A 24,368-nucleotide genomic window follows, 5' to 3' on the forward strand; every position below is an offset into this window, starting at 1 on the left:
GGGTATGATGGGGGAATCTGGCATTACTACCTGTCTCCCCAGCTGAACTTAGTAGGTAGGTATGTTTACAGGGGCTGGGCATGCAGTAGGTAGGTTGGTATGTTTACATGGGCTGGGCATGTAGTAGGTAGGTGGGTTTCCAGGGGCTGGGCATGTAGTAGGTAGTAGGTAGGGTCACAGGGGCTGGGTATGTTGGGGGCATCTGGCATTACTGCCTGTCTCCCCAGCTGGATGTGGTAGGTAGGTATGGTTACAAGGGCTGGGCATGTAGTAGGTAGGTAGGTATGTTTACAGGGGCTGGGCATGTAGCAGGTAGGTAGGTATGTTTACAGGGACTGGGCATGTAGTAGGTAGGTAGGTATGTTTACAGGGGCTGGGCATGTAGTAGGTAGGTGGGTTTCCAGGGGCTGGGCATGTAGTAGGTAGTAGGTAGGGTCACAGGGGCTGGGTATGTTGGGGGCATCTGGCATTACTGCCTGTCTCCCCAGCTGGATGTGGTAGGTAGGTATGGTTACAGGGGCTGGGCATGTAGTAGGTAGGTGGGTTTACAGGGGCTGGGCATGTAGCAGGTAGGTAGGTATGGTCACAGGGGCTGGGCATGTTGGGGGCAGCTGGCATTACTGCCTGTCTCCCCAGCTGGATGTGGTAGGTAGGTATGGTTACAGGGGCTGGGCATGTGCACCTGTCTCCCCAGCTGAATGTAGTAGGTAGGTAGGTAGGTAGGTACGTTTCAGGGGCTGGGCGTGTTGCTGGGGGAGGCAGAGATGACTTGAGCTCAGGCTCAGCTCACATATAGATTGGCTGTGGATTGGGGATGGAGGGGGCACTTGCTGAGCTGTGGACTCCCTGGCACACATCTCCTGCCTCACTGCTGGGCACAACCCAGTGAGACCCCCTTCTCTCTCTCGCTATATCTATATAAATAACAAAGGGAGCTGAGGACGGAGTCTGCCCGGATGGTGGTGGCACACACTGCTAGGGATGGAGACAACAAGTCATTAGCTTGGCCACTCTGCTGAGCTCTGTCACTGCTGCGCTGGGCAGCTGCTCATTAATCATATTTTTGTCCTTCCTTCCTTATTTCTCCAGGAAAGCAAGGAGCCGCTTGGTTTCCTTATCAGTTGTGGAAGTGGCTTGAGGAGGAGCTTGCGCTTGGTGTGTGTTTTCTGCTCTGGCTTGCTGTTTGGGGAGATGGTGGCACCAGCAGGAGAAGACAGCAGCATCACCAAGTGTGGGAAGTGCCGGAGGAAGCCCTGAAGTCAATGACAGGATACAGGACGCTGGAACACGGGCTGCGCTGCTCTCTGGACTATTCTTGGAGCTGATCCGGGGGAATCTAGGATTGCACGGGGGATTTATTGGGATTTTATTTTGCTGGGTTGTTGCCGCTCATCAGCCGGGAGGATGCATCGCAGGCTGCTCGGATACTGCTGCTGGAGCTGCTGCTGCTGCTGGTTCGTGCTGCTCGTCCATGTGGCCACAACGAGCAGGACCGGTGAGTGTGCCGTGTGTCCTGCCACTGTCACCCGCCCTGCTGGGGACAGCGAGCCCGGGCATGCCCTGGATCCCTCTCTGCTACCTCTGCCTGCCTGTCATGTGTCTGAATACATGTTCTCAGCTCTAATATCTCCCTATGTCGCTTCCTTCTACTGCAAGTCTCGCTCTCCTTACCAAGTAAACTGCCACTGTCATATGTGTAGTATATGTATGGGTTCCACGAATCACTCAATGTTCTATAGTCGGTACCAACTGCTAACTCCCCAACTGTGTCAGTGTGTGTGTGTACTTATATATTATTTTCCTTTTTTTTTAAAAACAATTTGACACACAGACCTAAATCTATCTGTCTGTATGTCAGTTGTGCGTGTATATATACATATATCTATATATCATACACTGTACCATATAGAATATATATATATATATATATATATATATATATATATATATATATATATATATATATATATATATATATATATATATACATACATATTACACACGTATACTTTGCAATTACATTCTCCCCTCCTCTCACTTCTGTCCAGACCTGTTACTCTTTCTCTCTTTCTTGCTCTCTCTCTCTCTCACTCTCTCTCATTCTACCTGCGTTGGCTATATGTAGCTATCTCAGTCTCTTTTTTCCTCCTTGACTCTTTTTTTTTTATTTGAAATCTCACAAATTTTTTTATTAAGTTCTTCTTCTTTGCATTATGTTAGGAGAGGGCGTTGGGTTTCTTGTAGTTCCACTATATAAAACTCTGGGTCTCCATAATTTTACTGGATATTCTCTGTTTTGTCACATCTTTTATCACTTATCTCCTCCCCTGTACCAGGCTCTCTATTTTTCCTCCTTTTTCATCTCTGATCATATTATCCAGTCCCGATTCCTGATTTCTCTATTTCATTCTCTCTCTTTTCTCCCCCCTAGTCTCAGACTCTCTATTTCATCCTCTCTCTGATTCTAGTCACTCAGTTGTCCCCCCCTTCCTATTCCAGAACCTCTATCTCTTCCCCCCCCCCCCCCCCCCCTAGTCTCAGGCTCTTTATTTCATCCTGTCTCTGATTCTAGTCACTCAGTTTTCCACCTTCCTATTCCAGAACCTCTATCTCTCTCCCCCCCCCCCCCCCCCCCCCCCTAGTCTCAGACTCTCTATTTCATCCTCTCTCTGATTCTAGTCACTCAGGTGTCCCCCCTTCCTATTCCAGAACTTCTATCTCCCCCCCCCCCCCGTCTCAGGCTCTCTATTTCATCCTGTCTCTGATTCTAGTCACTCAGTTGTCCCCCTTCCTATTCCAGAACCTCTATCTCTCTCCCCCTAGTCTCAGACTCTCTATTTCATCCTCTCTCTGACTCTAGTCACTCAGTTGTCCCCCCTTCCTATTCCAGAACTTCTATCCCCCCCCCCCAGTCTCAGGCTCTCTATTTCATCCTGTCTCTGATTCTAGTCACTCAGTTGTCCCCCTTCCTATTCCAGAACCTCTATCTCTCTCCCCCTAGTCTCAGTCTCAGACTCTCTATTTCATCCTCTCTCTGATTCTAGTCACTCAGTTGTCTCCCCTTCACATTCCAGACCCCCCCCCCCCCCTCTCTCTTTCTCTCTCTCCTTTTCCCTGTCTCTCTATTTCAATCCCTCTCTATGCCATTTATCCCTTTCCCGGACTCATTCCCTCCACTATGCTTTCTCTTTCTCCTCTTATCCCCCGCACTGTTTTTTTTTTAATACATAGTATTAGCACTTTTTTCTTTATGGAGTAACATTGTCCTCCATGATTAATGTTCAATTTTATAGTTGTAGGTACAGTACATTACTTGCCCTAACATCTCACTCTCTGTTTCATCCCAGACTCGTCCTCCCTTTTCTTTATACTTGTTTCTGTCTCTCTGTGTTGCCTTCCCTCTCTCTCTCTCCCTCTCTCTTCTTCCTTCCCTTCTCTGTGACTTTATGTTTCATTCCCTCATCTCCTCTTCTCTGTCTTCTTATTCCAGGCTCTCTAGCTCACCAACATCCGCTTCTATCTCTTCTTGTTCTGGACTCCTTCTCCCCTCCTTCCCTCGGTCTCCTCTTCCATCTCTCCTTGTCTCCTAATTTCTGTTTCTTCCCCATCTCTCAGTCTCCTCTACTTTTCCCAGGTGCTCTGTTCCATTACTCTCTCCGAGTCTCCTCTCTTCTATATCCCCTTGTCCCAGGCTCTCTGTTCTATCTCCCCATCTCTCAGTCTCCTATTCCATCTCTCCCTATCTCAGGCTCTCAGTTTCATCCCCCCTCTCTGTCTCCTCTTCTATCTCTCCTTATCCCAGGCTGCCTCTCTCATCCCCCCCCCCCCCCCACTCTCTGTCTCTCCTTCTATCTCGCCTGGTCCCAGGCTGTCTCTTTCATCCCCCATCTCTCTGTCTCCCCTCTTATCTCTCCTTGTCCCAGGCTGTCCCTTTCATCCCCCTCTCTATGTCCCGTCCTATCTCTCCTTGTCCCAGTCCCAGACTGTCTCTTCCATCTTCCCTCTCTCTGTCTCCCCTTCTATCTCTCCTTGTCCCAGACTGTCTCTTCCATCTTTCCTCTCTCTGTCTCCCCTTCTATCTCTCCTTGTCCCAGACTATCTCTTCCATCTTCCCTCTCTCTGTCTCCCCTTCTATCTCTCCTGGTCCCAGGCTGTCTCTTTCATCTTCCCCCTCTCTCTGTCTCCCCTTCTATCTCTCCTTCTCCCAGGCTGTCTCTTCCATCTTCCCTCTCTCTGTCTCCCCTTCTATCTCGCCTTGTCCCAGGCTGTCTCTTCCATCTTCCCTCTCTGTCTCTCCCCTTCTATCTCTCCTTGTCCCAGGCTGTCTCTTTCATCCCCCCTCTCTGTCTCCCCTCCTATCTCTCCTTCTCCCAGGCTGTCTCTTTCATCGTCCCCCTCTCTCTCTCTCTCTCCTTCTACCTCTCCTTCTCCCAGACTTTCTGTTTCATTCTTATCATGTAGCAGTTTATTGCACATAAACATTAGATCCCTGTAATAAGCTGTTGAACAGTTTGCACTCGGAATTCCAGACTAAACACAAAAGTGAGGGAATTCCCTGCTGCTAGCACATTATCACCCACGTCACAGTCGTAAAGCTGCACATTTTATGCCTGGTACACACCATGCAATTTCCCCTCAGATAGACGGGTCGAATCGATTAATTCCGACAGGTCCGATCTGATTTCCGATCATGTTTCTGTTCCAATTTGTATTAAGGGCTTGGAAAACTGATCAGAAAATGATCAGAACTGTTGGAAATAATCGATTGGACCTGTCTATCTGACAGGAAATTGCGTGGTGTGTATTATTAGTAATAGTAGGTCAGTTTGACATAGATCACAGGGCTCCCTGGTAAAATGATTTGCATTAAGAGCAATCATTTCAAATAACCCATTTAATGTAATAGGATTTGATATATAATCACTGTCCATCTGTAGGCTTGTAAGGGATAGCTGAGTAGAGGCGGTTTCCAGCAGTTTATTGTACAGCGTATGCTGAAAGTCTACTTGAAAGTCACACTACTCATAGAAAGCGCCGGTATTGGCCCAGTCACATCTAACTTGCTTTCGTGCCTGTGTTCAGTTCATCTCATTCATTTCTGTATGACTGCTTTACTTCCGCATATCTGTAAACGTGGTTTTCTATATGTACAAGGGTGTATACACACATCCAATTTTGATTGGCCAATGATAGTTATAGGTATGTGGTGTGTTCTTTTATAGCCAATAGTGAAACGTGAACTAAAAACCAGGAATCTCTGCTTGCCATATAAATAATAATGAGTGACGTGACTATGTACTTTGTAAAGTGCTGAGGAAGATGTCAGTGCTAATATAGTGGTAATAATAACTATACTGAAAGAGTTACTTCTTGGTAAAGGACTTACAATCTGGAGTAAAAAAAAATAAATCAGTATTTACATTCCTATGTGTTTAACAAGTGTCAAACTGTGTGTGTGTGTAGCCTGTTGGCCTCCCTGCATTGGGTATGTGTATGGCATAGGTTAGGTTAGACTTCCCTTTGCTGAATATATGTAGCAGTAGAGTACTCTTTTTCTTTTAAGTTAACTAATAAATGGTTGTATAGAGTGAGTTAGGCTTCTATGTATTGGGGATGTGTATAGTGTATTATAAGTTAGATTTCTATGTATTGGGTATGTGTATAGTGTATTATGGGTTAGGCTTCTATGTATTGTGTATGTGTATAGTGTAGAGTAAGTTAGGCTTCTATGCAATGTGTATGTGTATAGTGTAGAGTAAGTTAGACTTCTATGCATTGGGTGTGTGTATAGTGTAGTGTAAGTTAGGCTTCTATGCGTGGGTGTGTGTATAGTGTAGTGTAAGTTAGGCTTCTATGCGTGGGTGTGTGTATAGTGTAGTGTAAGTTAGGCTTCTATGCATTGGGTGTGTGTATAGTGTAGTGTAAGTTAGGCTTCTATGCATTGGGTGTGTGTATAGTGTAGTGTAAGTTAGGCTTCTATGCAATGTGTATGTGTATAGTGTAATGTAAGTTAGGCTTCTATGCAATGTGTATGTGTATAGTGTAGTGTAAGTTAGGCTTCTATGCATTGGGTGTGTGTATTGTGTAGTGTAAGTTAGGCTTCTATGCATTGGGTTTGTGTATAGTGTAGATTATGTTAGGCTTCTATGCATTGGGAATGTGTATAGTGCAGTGTAAGTTAGGCTTCTATGCATTGGGTGTGTGTATAGTGTAGTGTAAGTTAGGCTTCTATGCATTGGGAATGTGTATATTATAGTGCAAGTTAGACTTCTATGCATTGTGTATGTGTATAGTGTAGAGTAAGTTAGACTTCTATGCATTGTGTATGTGTATAGTGTAGTGTAAGTTAGGCTTCTGTGCATTGTGTATGTGTATAGTTTAGTGTAAGTTAGGCTTCTGTGCATTGGATGTGTGTATAGTGTAGTGTAAGATAGATATTGCTGTGCTGCCTCCTGTAATATCCTATACTAGGCTGGAATTGATGTATGCTGGTACTGCTAGAGAGGAGTGGTGCCTACACTGCAGATAATAGTCAGGGCACATACTTGCCAGGAAATAGCTGCACTTTGCTAAACCCTATTACTTGCAGACACTGTTATTGGAGTCCAGGGCGGTTAGGGACTGTTTAATGACCTTAGTGGAGTCAGCGGTGCCATTAACCCAGAGTGCAAAGCGGCAGACCTTTAGGAACTGAGTCCAGATACAGCAGTCTGTTAAATTCATTCATTAGTCTATTTCTGAGGCCTAATGGTCAAGAGGCATAAAGAACTGGCCTTATTAATCTCGGTGCATTGGTGAGATGGAGCAGAGGCAGTCATAAACTCGATTATCTTGTTATGGTGTCTCCGAAATCACAGATTAGAGAGGGCAGCATTCGGTGCAGCTTGTGGCTTAATGTTGCCTGAAGTGACTGTGTCAAGTGACTGTGAACACCACTGCTTTTTGTCAATTGCCTTAACAGATTCCAGATCCCCTCTCTTTGCTATTAGCTCTGAATCGTGGGTTATTTTAATAAAGACTATATCTGGTCATACACAGGGCAATGTTTTCGACTTTTTTGATTTTTTTTGACTATACTTTTGACTTTTTTTCAGACGGTCTATCGATTGTAAGGGTGGTCTAGCACAGTGGTAACTTTTTGTCAAGCAGCGGAGATTTTTTGTCAATCTGAGCTTTGCTGAATTGGATATAGGTGTCCATCAATGATACAACCTTGATTGTACAATCTCACTACTTCATTGAAACTACCTATTACACCCTCTCAAGGTATATTCAGTCAATGTACCCTTCTACTACATACATTTGGTAAAATAGTACTATTAGGATTGTATCATGAATGGACACTTTTAAAGGGAACCTGAGGCGAGAGGGATACGGAAGCTACCATATTTATTTCCCTTTACACAATACCAGTTGCCTGGCAGTCCTCCTAAACTGTAATTCTTTTAGACCCTGAACAAGCATGCAGCACATCAGGTACTCTGACTCAGCTGACTCAGGTTTCAGTGGATTAGCCATATGCTTGTTCCAGGGTTTTGACTCAGACACTACTTATGCCAGAAGATCAGCAGGGCTGCCAGGCAACTGGCACATGGAAATAAATATGGCAGCCTCCATATGCCTCTCACATTGGGTTCTCTTTAAGCTGTAGAATGAATCAATATTACCCATTTGATTTCCGATCAGTGAATGTGCTATCACTTTCCAGATTGGGCTGTTCTCAAGCTGGTTTGCCATTTCATTAGAAAATAAAGTTTATCATAGATCAGTTCTGCACAGGTTTTCAGTGTTATTAAAAATGTTCCATTTCAGTTTGCAGCCAGTTGTGGCTTTCCAAAATTGGCAGTAAGCTGAAATCTCAACCATAGCAACAGTAGTTTCCTTGGAGTACAGACTGTCCAAGATCTCCTATCTTCCTGCATAAGTACTGAGATACACAGAGCAGGCACTCTTGGAGTGATCTAGTAACTGTAGCATGCTGTGAAACCCTCATCCAGTAATTTTTGTTCGGAATGTATTGAAATTATTGTCATTCCTTGTATGCACATAATAATAAGGTGTCCAGATCCTTATTTAGAGGTGACTTGAGAGGGTTGTTTTTCTTTCTCTGTCAACAACAGGGTTTTTTCGCAATTCTTTCTTAGTCAATGCATGTATTTTTTTCAGTTTGAGATTAATATATATAGTCTGGTTTCTTCTGTATCACCCTCTGTGCTTTGTATCTGTTGAATGTTGCTCCTGTTCTGCTCTGTATTGGTTGGTACTCAGTATACAGAATATGATGGTGTTACTGTGGAAACAAGAGAGTCTGTTGTCGGGGGCAACAGTCCAATCCCCAAGGCCTCCCCTCCAGCCAATCCCCATCCAGTGTGTTTATTACATACACCATTACCCCCCTCTTGCGCACCCTCAGACACACAGAGCACTTTGCTTAACAAACACTATTAATGAAACTCATATTTCTTACTTTAATTCATGACAGGAGACATCTACAATGTTGCTGCTGCTGCTGCTACTAGTGGCTGCATGCATTTTTCATGGGCATATTCTTTTCATTTCCAATTGACCTGGTTTTGCTGTAATAAAAATCTGCACATTTATAAATTCACACTGAGAGCCAGAGATGCTATTTCCCTTTCCACAGGGAATCTATTAGGGAATAGGATAAGGAGAGCGAGAGGCATAGACATCAGTAATAAGGACAGCTCTCTGTGTGTGTGTGTGTGTGTGTGTGTGTGTGTGTGTGTGTGTGTGTGTGTGTGTGTGTGTGTGTGTGTGTGTGTGTCTGATCCACCTAGCTAGTGCATTTACCTGCACAGCCCTGCATATGAAATGTTCAGGCAGCGGACACAAGGCTGACAGATCTCTGTGTGCAGCAGTGGAGAGGCTGATAGATAGGACATGAGTAGCAGATGGTGTCTTTGGTCTACACGTCTGCAGCTCTGTCACTCTTCAGAAGGAATAAGCAGAGGCAGAGCAGAGAAAACATCGAAAGTGATAGCTTTACCTTGGCTTTGCAAGGTCGGATCCTGGGATTGATTCCCAACTGCACACAAGATTGAAGAAGACAAATCTTAGTAGCAGTCAGGAGTGAATGTGAACAGTGTATACAAGCAAAATGGTGGATAGAATAGCGTTTCATGGGCCAAATGTGCTTCCCACTGCAGTACGGTTTGCTTCCTGTTCTCTTTGGATTTAGCTGGTGAGCACGTCAGTCAGGCGTGACCATGGGACCGTAGAAAGAATGATAGATGTTCCCCAGAATCCTTGCCTTAACGTAGAAACCATATTCCTTGAATTAGGAGGCGGGGCTTGTCATCACAGGAAGTAGCTGAGGAGTTGTAAGACCTTTATTTGGTAGGAGGAAACTAGAGGCAGAAGAGGTCTTATGGATTGGGAACAGCTGGGCCCAAGTCCAACTACACAATGCATTTTACAAATAGAAAAATTCAGCTCCAAAGGCAATACTAATAAGTTAGTACTAATAATTGGATAATTTGGTTTTCCAATCTTGTATTTAGCTGGGCTTCAATTTTGGGTAAGAGGTTGCCTAGTTTACTTATGCGAACACTTGACAAATGTACTGCCAGTGACCCCTGTGTATGGCTAGCTATACCAAATCTATTTACTATAAGGCTTGCTTCACACACAAATCTATATATTTCCGGTCCAGTTCAGTCCTGTCCTGTCAGCTTTGCATCAGTTTTATTTAGGCTGGGTTCACACAGAAAAAGGTGTACAGTCCTGTCAGTTTTTGCCAGTTGGCATCAGTTTTGCATGAGTTTCTATGGCTGTGTTCACACATAAATCTGTACATTTCCAGTCCAGTACTGGCCTGTCCTGTTAGAGAAGCACAGTTGCAACCTTCCCGCAATGTGCGCATGGCCATTGCGCAAATCCCCACATGTGCGTTAAGAATGCTGGCACAGACACAGGAGGACGCAGGGACAGGTGGATTATTATTATTATTATTATTATTGGTTTACAGTACAAAAAGTTCCAACGTATTCCGTGGCGCTTTACAGAGTAAGAAAAAACATGGGGTACATAATAATACAATGGTGTACATCAAATATAGACACTGGTACAAAATACACAAGCAATTACAGTGACAGTTACAGTGACTGATCAATGGAACTTTGTGTTATTTGGAGGAGACGGGTAATTGGTGGCATTTCGTTGAGCCAAAACAGATACAATGTTCAGTGACTCAGCACAGGCGTAGGAGCAAGGAGGGTGTATCTTTTTAGTGCACAACCACTTTAAACATGTCACTTAATAAGATAACACTTCTCAGCTGTAATCTGGAGTCTGGGAAAGGTCCAGATGTGGCCACAGTAGTTGCGGATTTTAGATTTGTACAAATGTAAGAAACCTGTCACCCAAGTTTAAAATATCCCATCATGCCCCTGTGCGAGTGCCTGTGCCACATGGCAGCAGGCGCGTGTGTGATGTCAGGTTATGCTGTGCGTTACCATAGAAATGTGCATGTTAAATGCCGTAACGCACATGGCACTAAGGGTTAACAGACGGCGCGCTCCCTGAAATACTAGTTAAACTGTGGTGTGCTCTTGGCAACTTTACTGGAGTTTAGTGCATCAGGTCCTATATACCTTTCACTATAAATAATTCCACAATGCTGCAAATAAAAACATCCTTCATATCAGCTTTAACAATTACGGTAATTTTTAATTTCTTGGGAAATAAATTTCCTCAAGTGGAAAATACTGTTGAGCACCTCGTTTTACTCTTTTGTACCTCTTGCTGTGCAAAACAAAGTTGTAAGTTCTCCCAGGCAGAGTCTTTTGTTCCTCAAGTTAACTATCATCTTTCCATCTGTAAATCAAGCTATCCCTTTCTTTACTCATCTTTTGAGCTTATCAGCAGGCATAAGTCTAATTTCTAACTACAGACAAGATTCTGTACATTACAGGATACTGGAATCGTTACAAAAATCATCCGACTCTAAAGGTAGCCATACACTGGTCGATTTGCCATCAGATCCGACCAATAGATATAGATCCCTCTCTGATCGAATCTGATCAGATAGGGATCGTATGGCTGCCTTTACTGCAAACAGATTGTGAATCAATTTCAGCATGAAACCGATCACAATCTGTGGTGGTGCTGCCGCTGAACCACCCCACCCCCGCATACATTACCTGCTCCGGCCGGCGCGTGTCACCTGGTCTCCGCTGTCATTTCTCCGTGCTCTGCTCCTCCAGCGTCACTGAACTTCCTGCCGGGGAAGTTTAAACAGTAGAGGGCGCTCTACTGTTTAAACTTCCTGCCGAGACAGGAAGTTCAGTGAAGCTGGAGGAGCAGAGCAAGGAGAAGTGACAGCGGAGACCAGGGGACACGCGCCGGCCGGAGCAGGTAATGTATTGCCGCTAACGTCGGTCGTCGGACATTCGAACACCACTATCGACACACTTCCGACCCGCCGGCGATTGAGCGAAATCTTCTGCACAGACGGGAATGGACAGGAACTATTGATTTTGGACGGAAATCGATAGTTCTGTCAGCGTTTGCGCAACGATTTCACAGCAGATTCGATCACAGTGATCGAATCTGCTGTATATCGGCGAGAAAATCGTTAGGTGTATGGGCCCCTTAACTCTGACTCCTCAGTGTATGAAACCACTGACTCCGACTCCAGGTACCCAAAATTGCTCTTACTCCTCAACTCCAACTCCACAGCCCTGGTACAGTACTCAGAGGTTTTGCTTTTCAGAATTAGGGCTGTGGAGTTGGAGTTGAGGAGTAGGAGCAATTTTTGGGTACCTGGAGTCAGAGTCGGGAGCCGGAGGTTTCATGAATTGAGAAGTCGGAGTTGCATGATTTTTGTAGCTTCTCCACAGTCCTGCTCAGAACTGTTGAGGGACAAATACATATACCTAGTAGGTATAAATGACAGAAGTTATTCCTGTTCAATTCCCAGTCCAATGACACTTGATGAAATCCTCCTTTAAGTTTCCTTCAGTCATCATGCCTATTTAATTTAGATCAGAGGACCCAATTAAGATAGCAATCACTCCCATCCAGCCACAGGCATCCGGCTGCAATTTGGTTGACATTTTGCTGCATTAACATCTCAATTATTTTTTTTCCTCCCCTCCCTCACACGTGTACAAAAAATGGCATCGCCAGAAAACAAAATATCAGAATAGGCAATTAAACAGCCAATTATTGAGATCTCTCTGTGTCTGGTGACCTGACTGTTTCTAATCCCAGCCTCTTGTTTTCTGCAGATTCCTGTGGCGGTACCATTAAACTGAAAGACCCCAGCTACCTGATCTCCCCGGGGTACCCGACTAGCTACCACCCATCCCAGAAATGCGAGTGGATCATACAAGCCCCTGAGAAGTACCAGAGGATAATGATCAACTTCAACCCTCACTTTGACTTGGAAGACCGAGAATGCAAGTGAGTGCATTGGATCTGTCAAGGTGCTAGCACCACCTACTGGTGACAATGTGCAACTGCCTGGCTCTGAACTGTGGTCTAATGCTGAGGAAATTTGATGTGTGTCCTTTTATGATCAAGCAGGGATTGGAGCCCATGTCAGACCATTTGTTCAAGGCTGGGGTATTAAATCTAAATGTAGCGTTTGCTGGAAGTGAAGTGTGTTCATGTTATCCATCTTACCGGCGTCTTTTCCTACTTTTCATCTAATTTATGTGCCTGTTCCGATTCATTCTTGATACAAATGTCTGCGGAGAGCCTGGGTGAGAGCTCTAATGGACTGACATATGCCTCACCGCTGCCTCCTCCAAGTATGCCTCTCTGTTGCCTTGGCTCTGCGAGATATGTCATTGCTGTAATGCGTCTGCCTCATTCTCTATGTGGAGCCTTCAGGGCTTAGCTTTCATTTGCTTGCTGTAAATAATGCATATGTATGTACATATTAAGCACTCGCTTTGAAAGGCCTTATCGCTGGCTGCATTGCATGCCTGGCTCGCTCTTGCTGCACCGCACAGCAGGAGATATCCGCCTAGCTGGCCTGTGTAGTGGGGAGGAGGAGGGGAGGCTCAGACAGAAAACATTATTCAGTAAGTTTAAAGGACAACTGAAGTGAGAGGGATATGAAGGCTGCCATATTTATTTCCTTTTAAGCACTACCAGTTGCCTGGCTGTCCTGCTGATCCTCCGCCTCTAATACTTTTAGCCATAGAACCTGAACAAGCATATGCAGATCAGGCGTTTCTGAAATTATTGTCAGCTCTGACAAGATTAGACACATACTTGTTTCTGCTGTGATTTAGACACTTCTACAAGCAAAAGATCATCAGGGCTGCCAGGCAACTTGTATTGATTAAAAGGAAATAAATATGGCGGCCTCCATCTACCTCTCACTTCAGTTGTACTTCAAGTTGAGTTACGATGTAACAGAAAACATAAAAGTACTCAAGCTTAAGGAGGAACTCCAGTGAATATAATGTAATAAAATAAGTGCTTCATTTTTACAATAATTATGTATAAATGATTTAGTCAGTGTTTGCCCATTGTAAAATATTTTAAATCCCTGATTTACATTCTGACATTTATTAAATGGTGACATTTTTACTGCTGGCAGGTGATGTCAGTGGAAGTAGCTGCTGCATGCTTTTTTGGCAGTTGGAAACAGCTGTAAACAGCTATTTCCCACAATGCAACAAGGATCACAGACAGGAAACTGCCAGGAGTACCACGGTCCTCAGAGTTTCTTGTGGGAGGGGTTTCACCACAATATCAGCCATACAGCGCCCCCTGATGGTCTGTTTGTGAAGAGGAATAGATTTCTCATGTAAAAGGGGGTATCAGCTACTGATTGGGATAAAGTTCAATTTTTGGTCGGAGTTTCTCTTTAAAGAGGTACTGACCCATAGCAGACATGCAATAAATTATTCAGGATAACCATTTTGTTCCCCGTAACTATGCTAGTTTCTGCATCAGAGATGCTTCTTATCTTCTAAATTGCTGTATATTGGTCTGTAGCCACACCCTCTCAGTGATGTTTGTCCTAGGCTATGATGTCACGCAGGGCACTCTGCAACTGCTGCTGCATAGGATTGCTCCACTTTTCAAGCTACCTTCATTTACATAAATGAAGAAAGTTTGCATCAGCTCAGAATTATTTGCATCTCATTGACTGTCTTCAGCACTGTAAAGCCATGGAGGTTGTAGCTGTTTAAAGTGGACCCGAACTCTTGCACAGGACAGAAGGAAAGCATAGAAAAATGCACCCTGTATGTATTTAGAGAGTTTAGCCTGTCTAATTCTCCCTCATCTGTGACTAATCACAACTGTAATTTGATCTCTGCCCTGTGCCAGCTGACTGCCACGGCAGATACGCTTATTTAAAAACACAGGATGTTAAAAATATGTCTGGTTCCATGAAAGCAGGAAGTAGGCACACTGCAGATTTATTTCAGGATTTGTATTATCTGTAATAAAGAAATGTTTTTCTTTAAAGGTTATTATGCTGTTGTTAATTTTTTAGATCCGAGGTGAAGTTCTGAGTTCAGGTGCGCTTTCACTGATTTTCTAACATACTTCTGCTGAAGTCTCACCCAGACTGAGTGGGGCAAGGTGGTAAATCGCTTAGCTGGAGAGTGATCGATTGCTTGTATGATCTGGCTGCTATTAACCTGTGTATGGCTGGCTTTATTGACAAAGCCTTCCTCTGTCAATGTGAGCTGCGTAAGCGATGTGATTTTCTGTGACAAAGAGAGCCTGGCTCGCTGCATGATGCTTGTAGTCAGCTGGGCTCTGTAGTGCATTGGAGCAGACAGGCAGAGATTGCAGGCCAGACAGACCATTGTGAATGTATAAATGGCTTGCTGAAGAGTGGCTGTCATGTAACCTACTCCTCATTTCTTTATTGGTATTCTCAGCCAAACGCACAGAAGTAAATTGCATTGTGTATATTGATCTGGTCAGGTGTCGTGTTGTGTCTGATTTCATTAGAAGAAAGGGGATCCCTGCGCTCGCAGGTGCCGTCTATACATTGGAAAGCGTCGGAATACACTTCATTCTCCGTGGATGGATATCATACCGTGCCTGTCGATTCCCGCTAATCTACGTTAGGCAGCATTAGAGGGACTTTCATTTGACAGCATTTCTTGCAATGTTTTTTGCTCCACTTTCTGTCACTTAAAAATTCCTTGAAGGGAAGTTAAAGTACCCTGAAATGGGGAAAATAACTACTGATTGTAGCCCATGGTGGGCTAGATTCTGCTGCTGCTTGTTGTCCTCCCTCCCCCCCCCCCCCCCCCCCCTTGTTTCCCATATTGGGTCCAATTAGTTCCATGCTCCACCCTTGTCACTGTCTATTTCAACATCCTTTGCTATCAGCTTCAGCCACATATTTTCTACCTGAATGATAAGAAATGTAGCCGGGCCTCTCTTCTTTTTCTACTTTGAGAGTCACATGGTCTCTTAAATGATCAACAGCTAGATTCAGAGAGGACAAGAAACAAGCCTTGCAATTTCAAGCATACTTCTCCGATAATAGGTAATGTGTTATGAGATTAGAACTTCTACTTGACTTGTATTGCTGTCATGTGTCCCCACCTGTGAAAATATTTATCACTTCTATCACTTACTGACCAGACAGGAAATAGATAACTCATTTAAACAAGAAGCAGCTAAATCTTTGTAAACAGGAAATGAATAAATATTTGTAAACAAAAAGCAGATGATCTTTTGCTAACAGGAAGTAGATAAACATTCATAAACAGGAAGTAGATAAATCGTTGTACACAGGAACTAGTTAATTCTTTGTGATAATGACAGTTACAAATAAAACCCTTTTGTAGAGTGTGAAAGAGTGTTATTGCTGTGCTTCAACTCGTGTACTTAGAACTACCAATCATTATATTAAAGTGAACAGCTGTATGGGGGTCCCGACTCCCAAGGATAGGAAGAGAGGACACAGCTCTCTAGGAAGAACACAGATAGCATTAACTACCCTCCCCCAGCCCCCCAAAAAATAGTTTTCCTGGAATTAGATTATCCACAAGGCAGTCTTGGCCAATGCCTAGGGCCTGGCAGGTTTCCGGGGCCTGCTTGCTGCCTCATCTAATGCACCTCCCCCTCTCCTCATCTTGCCAGAGAAGTCAGGGGGCAAGCAGAGGTACCTTACCCAGGGTCCTATTTTCTTAATCTGTCTCCTATGGGTGGTCTTGGTGCAGTCCTCATCTGAGACATACTAGACTGTGCATACCATTTAAATTAATCCAACAACACTTCCTGTGAACCTGAAAACCTGCCGGGAAGTAATTTTCACCATTATTTCAGGAACTGCTGCATAACAACTGATTAATGGTAGTTTTTATCCAGACCAGAGTTGTCTAATGAAGCCAGCGTTCTTGTACAGATTAGTCAGTGCCTAGTATTGTAGAAGTTTTTTTTTCTCTGTACCCTGTTGTTATTTGAGTTCAGGAAATAGCTGAATAGGGCTCCCTGACTGAGATTTAATAAACTCCCCTTTCTGCAGAGACAGCCGCTTGCTGTAATTGATGAGAATGTAAATTGATGGGTGTAACCATACAGAACAGGAACGCTCATTGTTGTGTACAAGTGCCATGCGTCAGTGAGCAGACCATATACAATTGGAGAGCAGGCCTCAGGACGCACCAATTCAACCCCTTAGAACCTCGCTGGGGCGCAGAGGAGAGGCGTGTGGTTTTCTTTTTTTGGTACTCGCGGAAATTCCATTCAGCATTTTTACTGGTGTTTTAATTGGTTCCCAATGTTTGGCGTCATCTGCCGTGAGAGTCCTTCGGCCATAAAATAAATAGGTGCCTTGTAAAATGGTAATATTAATGAAGGCTGCTTCTGTGTTTATTTCTAACTAGCCGGAGGCACGGAAACTTATGGCTTTCTAGGTGACTTCGTCCTAACTCCAACCTCTTCATCAAATTCCCCAGAAGAGAGTGGGGATGACAGGAGGGTTGGTTTCCAGGTTTCTGGCAGACGTAAAACTCGGTTATTGAATTTAACTACCGGTAGTTTCCTCTGTTATGCCTACACTGCACCTGCTGCCTCTACTCCATGTTACAGGATACGGGCCTGCCTGATTCACCAGACATGGTCTGGAGTTATTAAATTATCAGCTATTACAAAAATTTGCACCCCTTACCATGACAAGTAAGGACTTCTAAAAAAAAAAAAAAAAAAAAACGAAAGGGAGAAATGACCATGGTGCACTTGCATGTCCTGTTTGACTTTTTTCCTGTTGCCCCATGGGAGCATAAGGCAGCTGTGAAAGTCTTAGATATGTCTGGCCTTGGCCAGGGTATTCACTCCGACACTCATAACTACATAACTACTGACATTATAACTCTTTAGTCTTTTCTAATACATCCAGGACTACCTGAATACACTGTATAAATGTTGCCCATAATTGCTGTATTACTAACTAAATAGCATACTTCTAGTCTAGTCCCCCCCCTTCTGGTTTTTCAGCCTTTGCAAAGCAACTTACCTTGCCATCCCAAACATGTTGCTAGCAGAGGGTTAACTTTAGGAGGATGGAGGATCCAGAACTTGTATATGGTCTGGGTGTTGAAGGGGTTGAGAGTATGGGTACTTTTGAGCAGGGCTGTGGAGTCGGTACAAAAATCATCCGACTCCAACTCTGACTCCTCAGTTTTTGAAACCACAGACTCCGACTCCGACTCCTCAACTCCAACTCCGACTCCACAGGCCTGCTTTTGAGAGGGGGAATTTTTTTTACATTTTTTTACCCTACTTTCTTCAAATAGAGTGGATGCCCTTCATGAATAGGTATTTTTGTGACCACACTTATTTATTTATTTATTGTATTTATAAAGCGCCAACATATTACGCAGCGCTGAACATTAATTTAGGTTGATATGGCTTGATATTTATGGTCTAATATCTCCGTACTCAAACCTCCTACACACAGATTTTATGTACCCCCAGCCCCGCTGGCTCACAAGATAGCTTGTATGCCCTATGCAGCTCGACTAGAGGACTGCAAGTTGGTACAGAGGTAGTTTGGAGGGGGTCTCTTCCCTACCTAATTTGGTGTGTCTAGGAGTTGTGAGGGCGGAGATGTCAGGTCTTAAATATCAGCAGTATATTCTATTCTTAAAACCATAAGGAGCTTCATGCAGCTTTGGAAAACATCATTACCCACAAGCCAGTGCGTGCAGCTTTGGAAAACATCATTACCCACAAGCCAGTGCGTCCAAGGCTGAAGCTGTGGAGTCGGTACAAAACTCTTCCGACTCCGACTCCTCAGTTTATGAAACCACGACTCCAACTCCGACTCTGGGTACCCAAAATGGCCCGACTCCGACTCCTTACTCTAATACTTAACAGGACTGTGGATTTTGTACAAAAATCATCCGACTCCGACTCCTCAGTTTATGAAATCAACAACTCCAATTCCGACTCCGGGTGCCCAAAATTGCCCGACTCCTCGACTACGACTCCAACTCCAACTCCACAGCCCTGTAATAATCAGCCTAGCATAAACTTCACTTAGTTGGAGGGATTTCACCCTTTCAACTGGATATAAAGTGGCTACAGGACATTGTCCCCTCTACAGACCAGGTTTTCTCTGACAAAGTTGCCATCAGCTTCACATTGTTGGTCGCTATTTAATAGCCATGGGATACAGTCTTTAATAATGTTGAGAATCACTGCCATATACCCATCAATTGGTTTCCATATGGACACCCCCAACTAATAATACTACAAGGCCCAGTAGCAGCTGCCTGGTCTACACATTCAGTAGTCCTGGCCCTACCACACTGATGTTGTCACATTTTACTCACCCTTCAGGCTACACACGTAGCTAGGCTTTCAATTATATCAAACAGTTCAAACAGTGGAATGCCTGACTTATTAGAAAAGTTTATAATTAACTTTCCAGTGTTTGCCCCATAGCACAGCATGACCTGTCTCTGTCCTTGTACCTAAACTGCAGAAATATAAATGATGTCCTGAACTTTACAGCCCTCTCTCTGTTCTTATTTGTGACTAGGTGAATTGCTGTACCATCGCCTCAAAATCGCAATGCAAAATAGGAATCACTAGGCGACTGCAATCGCAATATGAATGAGCCCTAATGGTGCATAGTTGCTTTACTGCTGTAGAACAGACAGTAAAGTGAAATACTCACCACCCATCAGGGGAAGATGGATCTAGCGCCGTCCTCCTCACTAGGAACTCTCCATGGTCCATTTTCCGACTAGTGGGTATGCGCAACGTCGCACGACCTTACACAATGGGTACAAACGTGAAGTCATTTGATCGCAGTACTTTTCACGGAGTCATCGGTGTTTGCGTGATCGCGCACCTGTAGCCACGTCACAAGATCGTTGCTCAAAGCATCACCGGTTGTTGGGCCAATTGTGTTGTTGGTACGGGCCTTAACCACTTAAGGACCGGCTGAGTTTTTTATGATCTGTGCTGCGTGGGCTCTCCAGCCCCCAGCACAGATCAGGTGGCAGGCAGGGCGATCAGACTTCCCCCCTTTTTTCCCACTAGGGGGATGTCCTGTTGGGGGCGTCTGATCGCCGCCGGCTTGCTGTGCCTAGTGCGGGGGGGGGGGGGGGGTGCCTCAAAGTGCTATTCCCCCCTCCCTCTTCTTCCCTCCCTCCCCTTCGCAATATCCGTCCTGCGATCCGTCCTGTACCGCCTCAGATAGGCTTCAGCCTATCAGATGGCGGCGATCCCCGGCCGATCTCCAATGTAAACACAGGGGGTCACGTCCCCGGGTGTTTTCATTTAGCCTGCGAGCCGCGATCGGAGGCTCGCAGGCTGTTCACGGAGCCCCCCGCCGTGAACTGGCAGGAAACGCCATGGAAGCACAGGTGTGACCAGCCGCCGCTTATCGGCGTTGGCTGGTCGTTAAGTGGTTAATGGACTTGAACTCTTGCACAGAACAGAAGGAAAACTTATAGGAATGCACCCTGTATGTATTTAGAGAGTTTAGCCTGTCTAAAGCTGGGTACATATGGTACGATTTTCCGCTCAATAGATGGATCCGATAGATAATATCCGGTATGTCCGATATTCCTTCCAATCGATTCTGCACTCGATTTCTCATAGAAGTGAATGAAAATAAATAAGAAAAACGAGCAAAGATAAGAGAATTGAACGCAGAATCAAGTGCAGAATTGAGTGGAAAAACAATCGGGTGGGGAAATCGAGCGGAAAAACATAACGTGTGTACCCAACATGATTCCCCCTCATCTGTTACTAAGCACAAGTTGTAATTTGATCCCTCAGCTGCCTGCCACAGCAGAGAGCTAATTGGTAAACGCGGGATGTTAACAATATGTCTGCTTCCATGAAAGCAGGAAGCAGATAGACTACAGATTTATTGCAGGATTTGTATCAGCCGTAACAAAGACATGTTTTTCATCAAATGTTGTTTTGTTGTTGCTTTGCTTTTAGAGCAGAGAGGAAGTTCTGAGTTCAGGTCCACTTTAAAGCAGTAGGATCAGCCATACTATGCCAGGGGGAAAAACACATATATAAGTAGATAAATGCTTGATCTACTTACATAACACATGTATTGTACTGTCCACGTTTTGATTTCAGTGAATTTTATATAGTAAATGAAGAGAATTCTGTTCCTGGTGGGAACCATGTCTTTTGCCCACAGTTTGAGGCTAAATCCTGATGTCATTTCTGCCCTTAACTTTTTTTTATTTTCTCCTCCAATCGTTGAGTCACCTCAGCCTTGCTTGTAAACACAAGTGAGCAGAGGATCGTGTTTCACATAGCCAGCAGCTAGGCAGGGAAATAAATGAAAGAGTAGGAATATATTATAGATAAAAAGAACTCCCAGCATGCAACTGTTTGGCACTGACTACTAAAGGGCCAGTGTTCCTTAAAGCGGATCCGAGATGAAAAACTAACTATAACAAGTAACTTGTCTATATATCTTATCTAAAGTTAAGACACAGCAACAACTGCAAACAGCTTTAATAGAATATGATCATTTCTTCCTGTGATACAATGGCAGCAGCCATGTTGTTTGTAAACATTACACAGAGGCAGGGTATTATTTGCATCTGGAGCACTCAGCCTGTGAAAAAAACCTAATCCCCCCTCCTCCCCTCTGCCTCTAAAATCAATGGCTAGCAACACCTCCTCCTGCCCAGACTGAGCTCCCATGAGCCCTTGCTACTGCTAAGGATCTCTGAAAACCTGTGGGCGTGGCTTGTTTAGTTTATAGGGAATTTGAGTATTACAACGAAAACAAAAAAGTATTTGGCTTGAGGAATGCCTTATAAACAATAGGAAAGGAACACAATTATGCAATGAGTAAAAGTTCACCTCGGATCCACTTTAAGTATGTGATAACTCTAAACCATAACAGCAGAAAAAGTTTTGAATGCAGGATTAGCATTTTTATCACTTAATACACTCAGACCAGTTGCTGTTGAAATCTGATTTTTATGGTGACAATCCTGCTTTAAGACTGTCCACATCCACAAAGTGCCCCCATCCTGTATGAGTATTGCCTCAGTGCGAACCAACAGCTGCTAGTAATGAGCCTGACTCCTAATCTAAAGAAAACTTTCCCCAGTATCACTGACACTAAGCAAACAATGTACAAAGTGATGTCACCCCAAAGATAAGAGTGGGTTGTATGATGGCAGATAGTGGAGAGGAGTTTGCTGCTCCTGTGCATTGCCTGTCACATCTCCCCCTGAGCAGAGATAAGCTGATGCTGTCCATGTTCCTCCTATCTGCACCACTGGGGTGAGAGACTCCTGGAATGTTCCCCTATCACTGTGGGATTGCTCACAGGCAGAGCTATTCCAGGGTTAATCATTAAAATAGCCCAGGGGAAAAATGATGTAAAATCCCAGCTGCGGAACGGAGGTGATTGAGTACAAATGTAGGCTATGCGGTCATTAAAAAGTAAATTATATTTTTGTAATAATTATAAACTGCGGTTCTTTTTTTTTTAGGCTCACTAAACTTAAATCACAATTCGTTTTTTACAGCATTGTTAGCGTTGCAGATGTTGAGAATGGCCAGGAGTTATTAAAAGATGAGGACATGGTAGATAAAGTTTAGCACGCGAATATGGATATTTTCTTGCACACAGCTAACTTCTGTCCGGTAATCCCATTTAGATTGCAATAAGCCTCTCCCTGACCTGAAATGCCTTCTTTTATGTGTAGATGGAAAATAATGGCTTATGCTGAGCAAATGGGAGTACAATGATGTTGTGTTATGGCGTATTTATATAGCGCCAATACATTTTCCCCCAGCCCGTTGCTGAGCAAGATTTAGAAAAATTCACACTATCATCGGTCCCTGAAAGTAGCTCACAATGGTTAAAGCGCACCTCTGGGGTAAGAATACAAACCACACTTATCAGCACAGGCAGCAAACGTTGTAACAGAGTAGCAGGAAAAAATGTCCAAAAATTGGCCACTTGTGGCAGAAAATGTAGGTTTCATTGGTTAGCCACGCCCCCTTTTTGAAAACCTGCCATGAGGTTGCCAGTTTTCTGCCATGGCATAGATTGTGTAATCGGTGGGTGGGAGGAGCCTTTATAGTGTGGCCTGATGGGTACTTTGTCTCTACCTCTGCCACTAAGTCGCGTAGCTCCCAACTGTCCCTCTTGTGGAGGGACAGCCCCTCTTTGGAAGCCCTGTCCCTCATTCTCCCTCATTTGCCCGTCTTTCAGGACTGATGTACAGATCTGTGTAAATATATGTATTTTTCTACTGAAAAAATGTGTTGAATTTACTCTAAACTTTATTCCCATCCTTTAAATTGATATATGTCTTATATTTAAATGGTATTATGAAGGAATATGAACCAGGATAGAGAAGACCAGTGTGGCTTGAATTATAAAAACAACATTTTTCTCTTATGAAATATTTATAGTATGCGTGACTAGGGGTGTGTCAGGGGCGTGGTTAGAGGTGTGACAGGGGTGTGGCATAGCTGTCCCTCTTTCTGGTCTCAAAAAGTTGGGAGGTATGCAGTCGGTCCACCCCAGAGAGGAGAGGTGAAGAGAGAGGTAGTGCAGTGCCAGGCACAGTATTCTGCATTCCAGAGCGGCCAACGCTTCCCTGCTGCTAAATGCAGTCATTGGTTTATTGGGTAAGTAAAAGAGGGGAAACAGTCATCGTAAGTGTTATCCTAGCTCCTTTTCTTTGTGAAAGTTACAGTAGAGGTCCACTTTAAGGTGTGTACATACACAGGAGTACTTCCATCTGCAAGGATTGGGCTTCGATCCCTCCGATGACAATTGAAGGCCGAGTACCGTAGCTGCAGAGCAAGGAGGGGTTAAATGCGTGTACACACATCCAGTTGTGATTGGCCAGTTTTACTCTCTCCCCATCCCCCTACTTGGACCTGAACTTTTGCACAGGACACAAGAGAAAAATGCACCCTGTGTGTTTTTAGAGAGAAGAGCCTGTGTAATTCCCCCTCATCTGTAAGTGATCACAAGTGTGATTTGAGCTCTCAGCTGTGTCTGCTCAGAAATTTAGCAGTCCTCAGCAGACACAGCTAATATGTAAACACAGGATGTTAACCCTTTCTCTGCTTCCAAGAAACCAGGAAGTAGACACACTGCAGATGTATTGCAGGGGCTCAGTAAGCTGTAACAAATAAATGTTTTCCTTTAAAGGTTGTTATGCTGTTGCTTATCATTTAGAGCGGAGAGGAAGTTCTGAGTTCAGGCCTGCTTTAAAAAATAGACCTTAGGCCATGACCCGCCAATTAGCTGACCTCCCAATGTAGCCCCCCTCAGCTCAGCGATCTCCTGTGCTTAGGCAGAGCTGCTAATTTGTAAACACAGCATGTTAACAATATGTCTTCTTCTGAAAAAGCAGGAAGTAGACACACTGCAGATTTATTGCAGGATTTGTATAAGCTGTCTACTTCCTGCTCTATTGCTGGATACACACGGTGCGTTCGCGCACTCGATTTCCTGCTCGATTCCCGTCGATTCCTTTCCAACATGTCCGATTTGGATTTCGATGGATCGTTAGGTCGATTCGCATGCAAAGTATGCCGATTCGACCTAACGATCCATCGAAATCCAAATCGGACATGTTGGAAATAAACTAATCGACGGGAATTGAGCGGTAAATCGAGTGCGCGAACGCACCGTGTGTATCCAGCATTAGGAAGCAGACATATCGTTAACATCCTGTGTTTACTAAGTAGCTGCTCTGCCTTGGCAGCCAGCTGACTCAGCTGAGATCAAATTACAACTTGGGCTTAGTCACAGATGAGTGGGAATGAGACAGGCTAAACTCTCTAAATACATACAGGGTGCAATTCTCTATGGTTTCCTTCTGTCCTATGCAAGAGTTCGTGTCCACTTTAAATTAGTTGTGCCCAGGTCGGGAATTGAAGATAAG

General features: G+C 44.2%; 1 protein-coding gene across 1 annotated transcript in view; it reads left to right on the plus strand.

Annotated features, from left to right (window-relative positions):
- The first annotated feature begins 866 nt into the window (after positions 1-866).
- Positions 867-24,368, plus strand: part of NRP1 (neuropilin 1) — a 250,074-nt gene continuing 226,572 nt past the window's right edge. Inside the window, exons 1-2 of the mRNA XM_068235766.1 lie at positions 867-1,495; positions 12,252-12,426. Coding sequence (XP_068091867.1) covers positions 1,405-1,495; positions 12,252-12,426 — 266 coding nt within the window. The 5' untranslated portion in view covers positions 867-1,404. The remainder of the gene's footprint in view (positions 1,496-12,251; positions 12,427-24,368) is intronic.

The sequence above is a fragment of the Hyperolius riggenbachi genome, chromosome 5, assembly GCF_040937935.1.
Source record: "Hyperolius riggenbachi isolate aHypRig1 chromosome 5, aHypRig1.pri, whole genome shotgun sequence".
NCBI classification, from domain to species: domain Eukaryota; kingdom Metazoa; phylum Chordata; class Amphibia; order Anura; family Hyperoliidae; genus Hyperolius; species Hyperolius riggenbachi.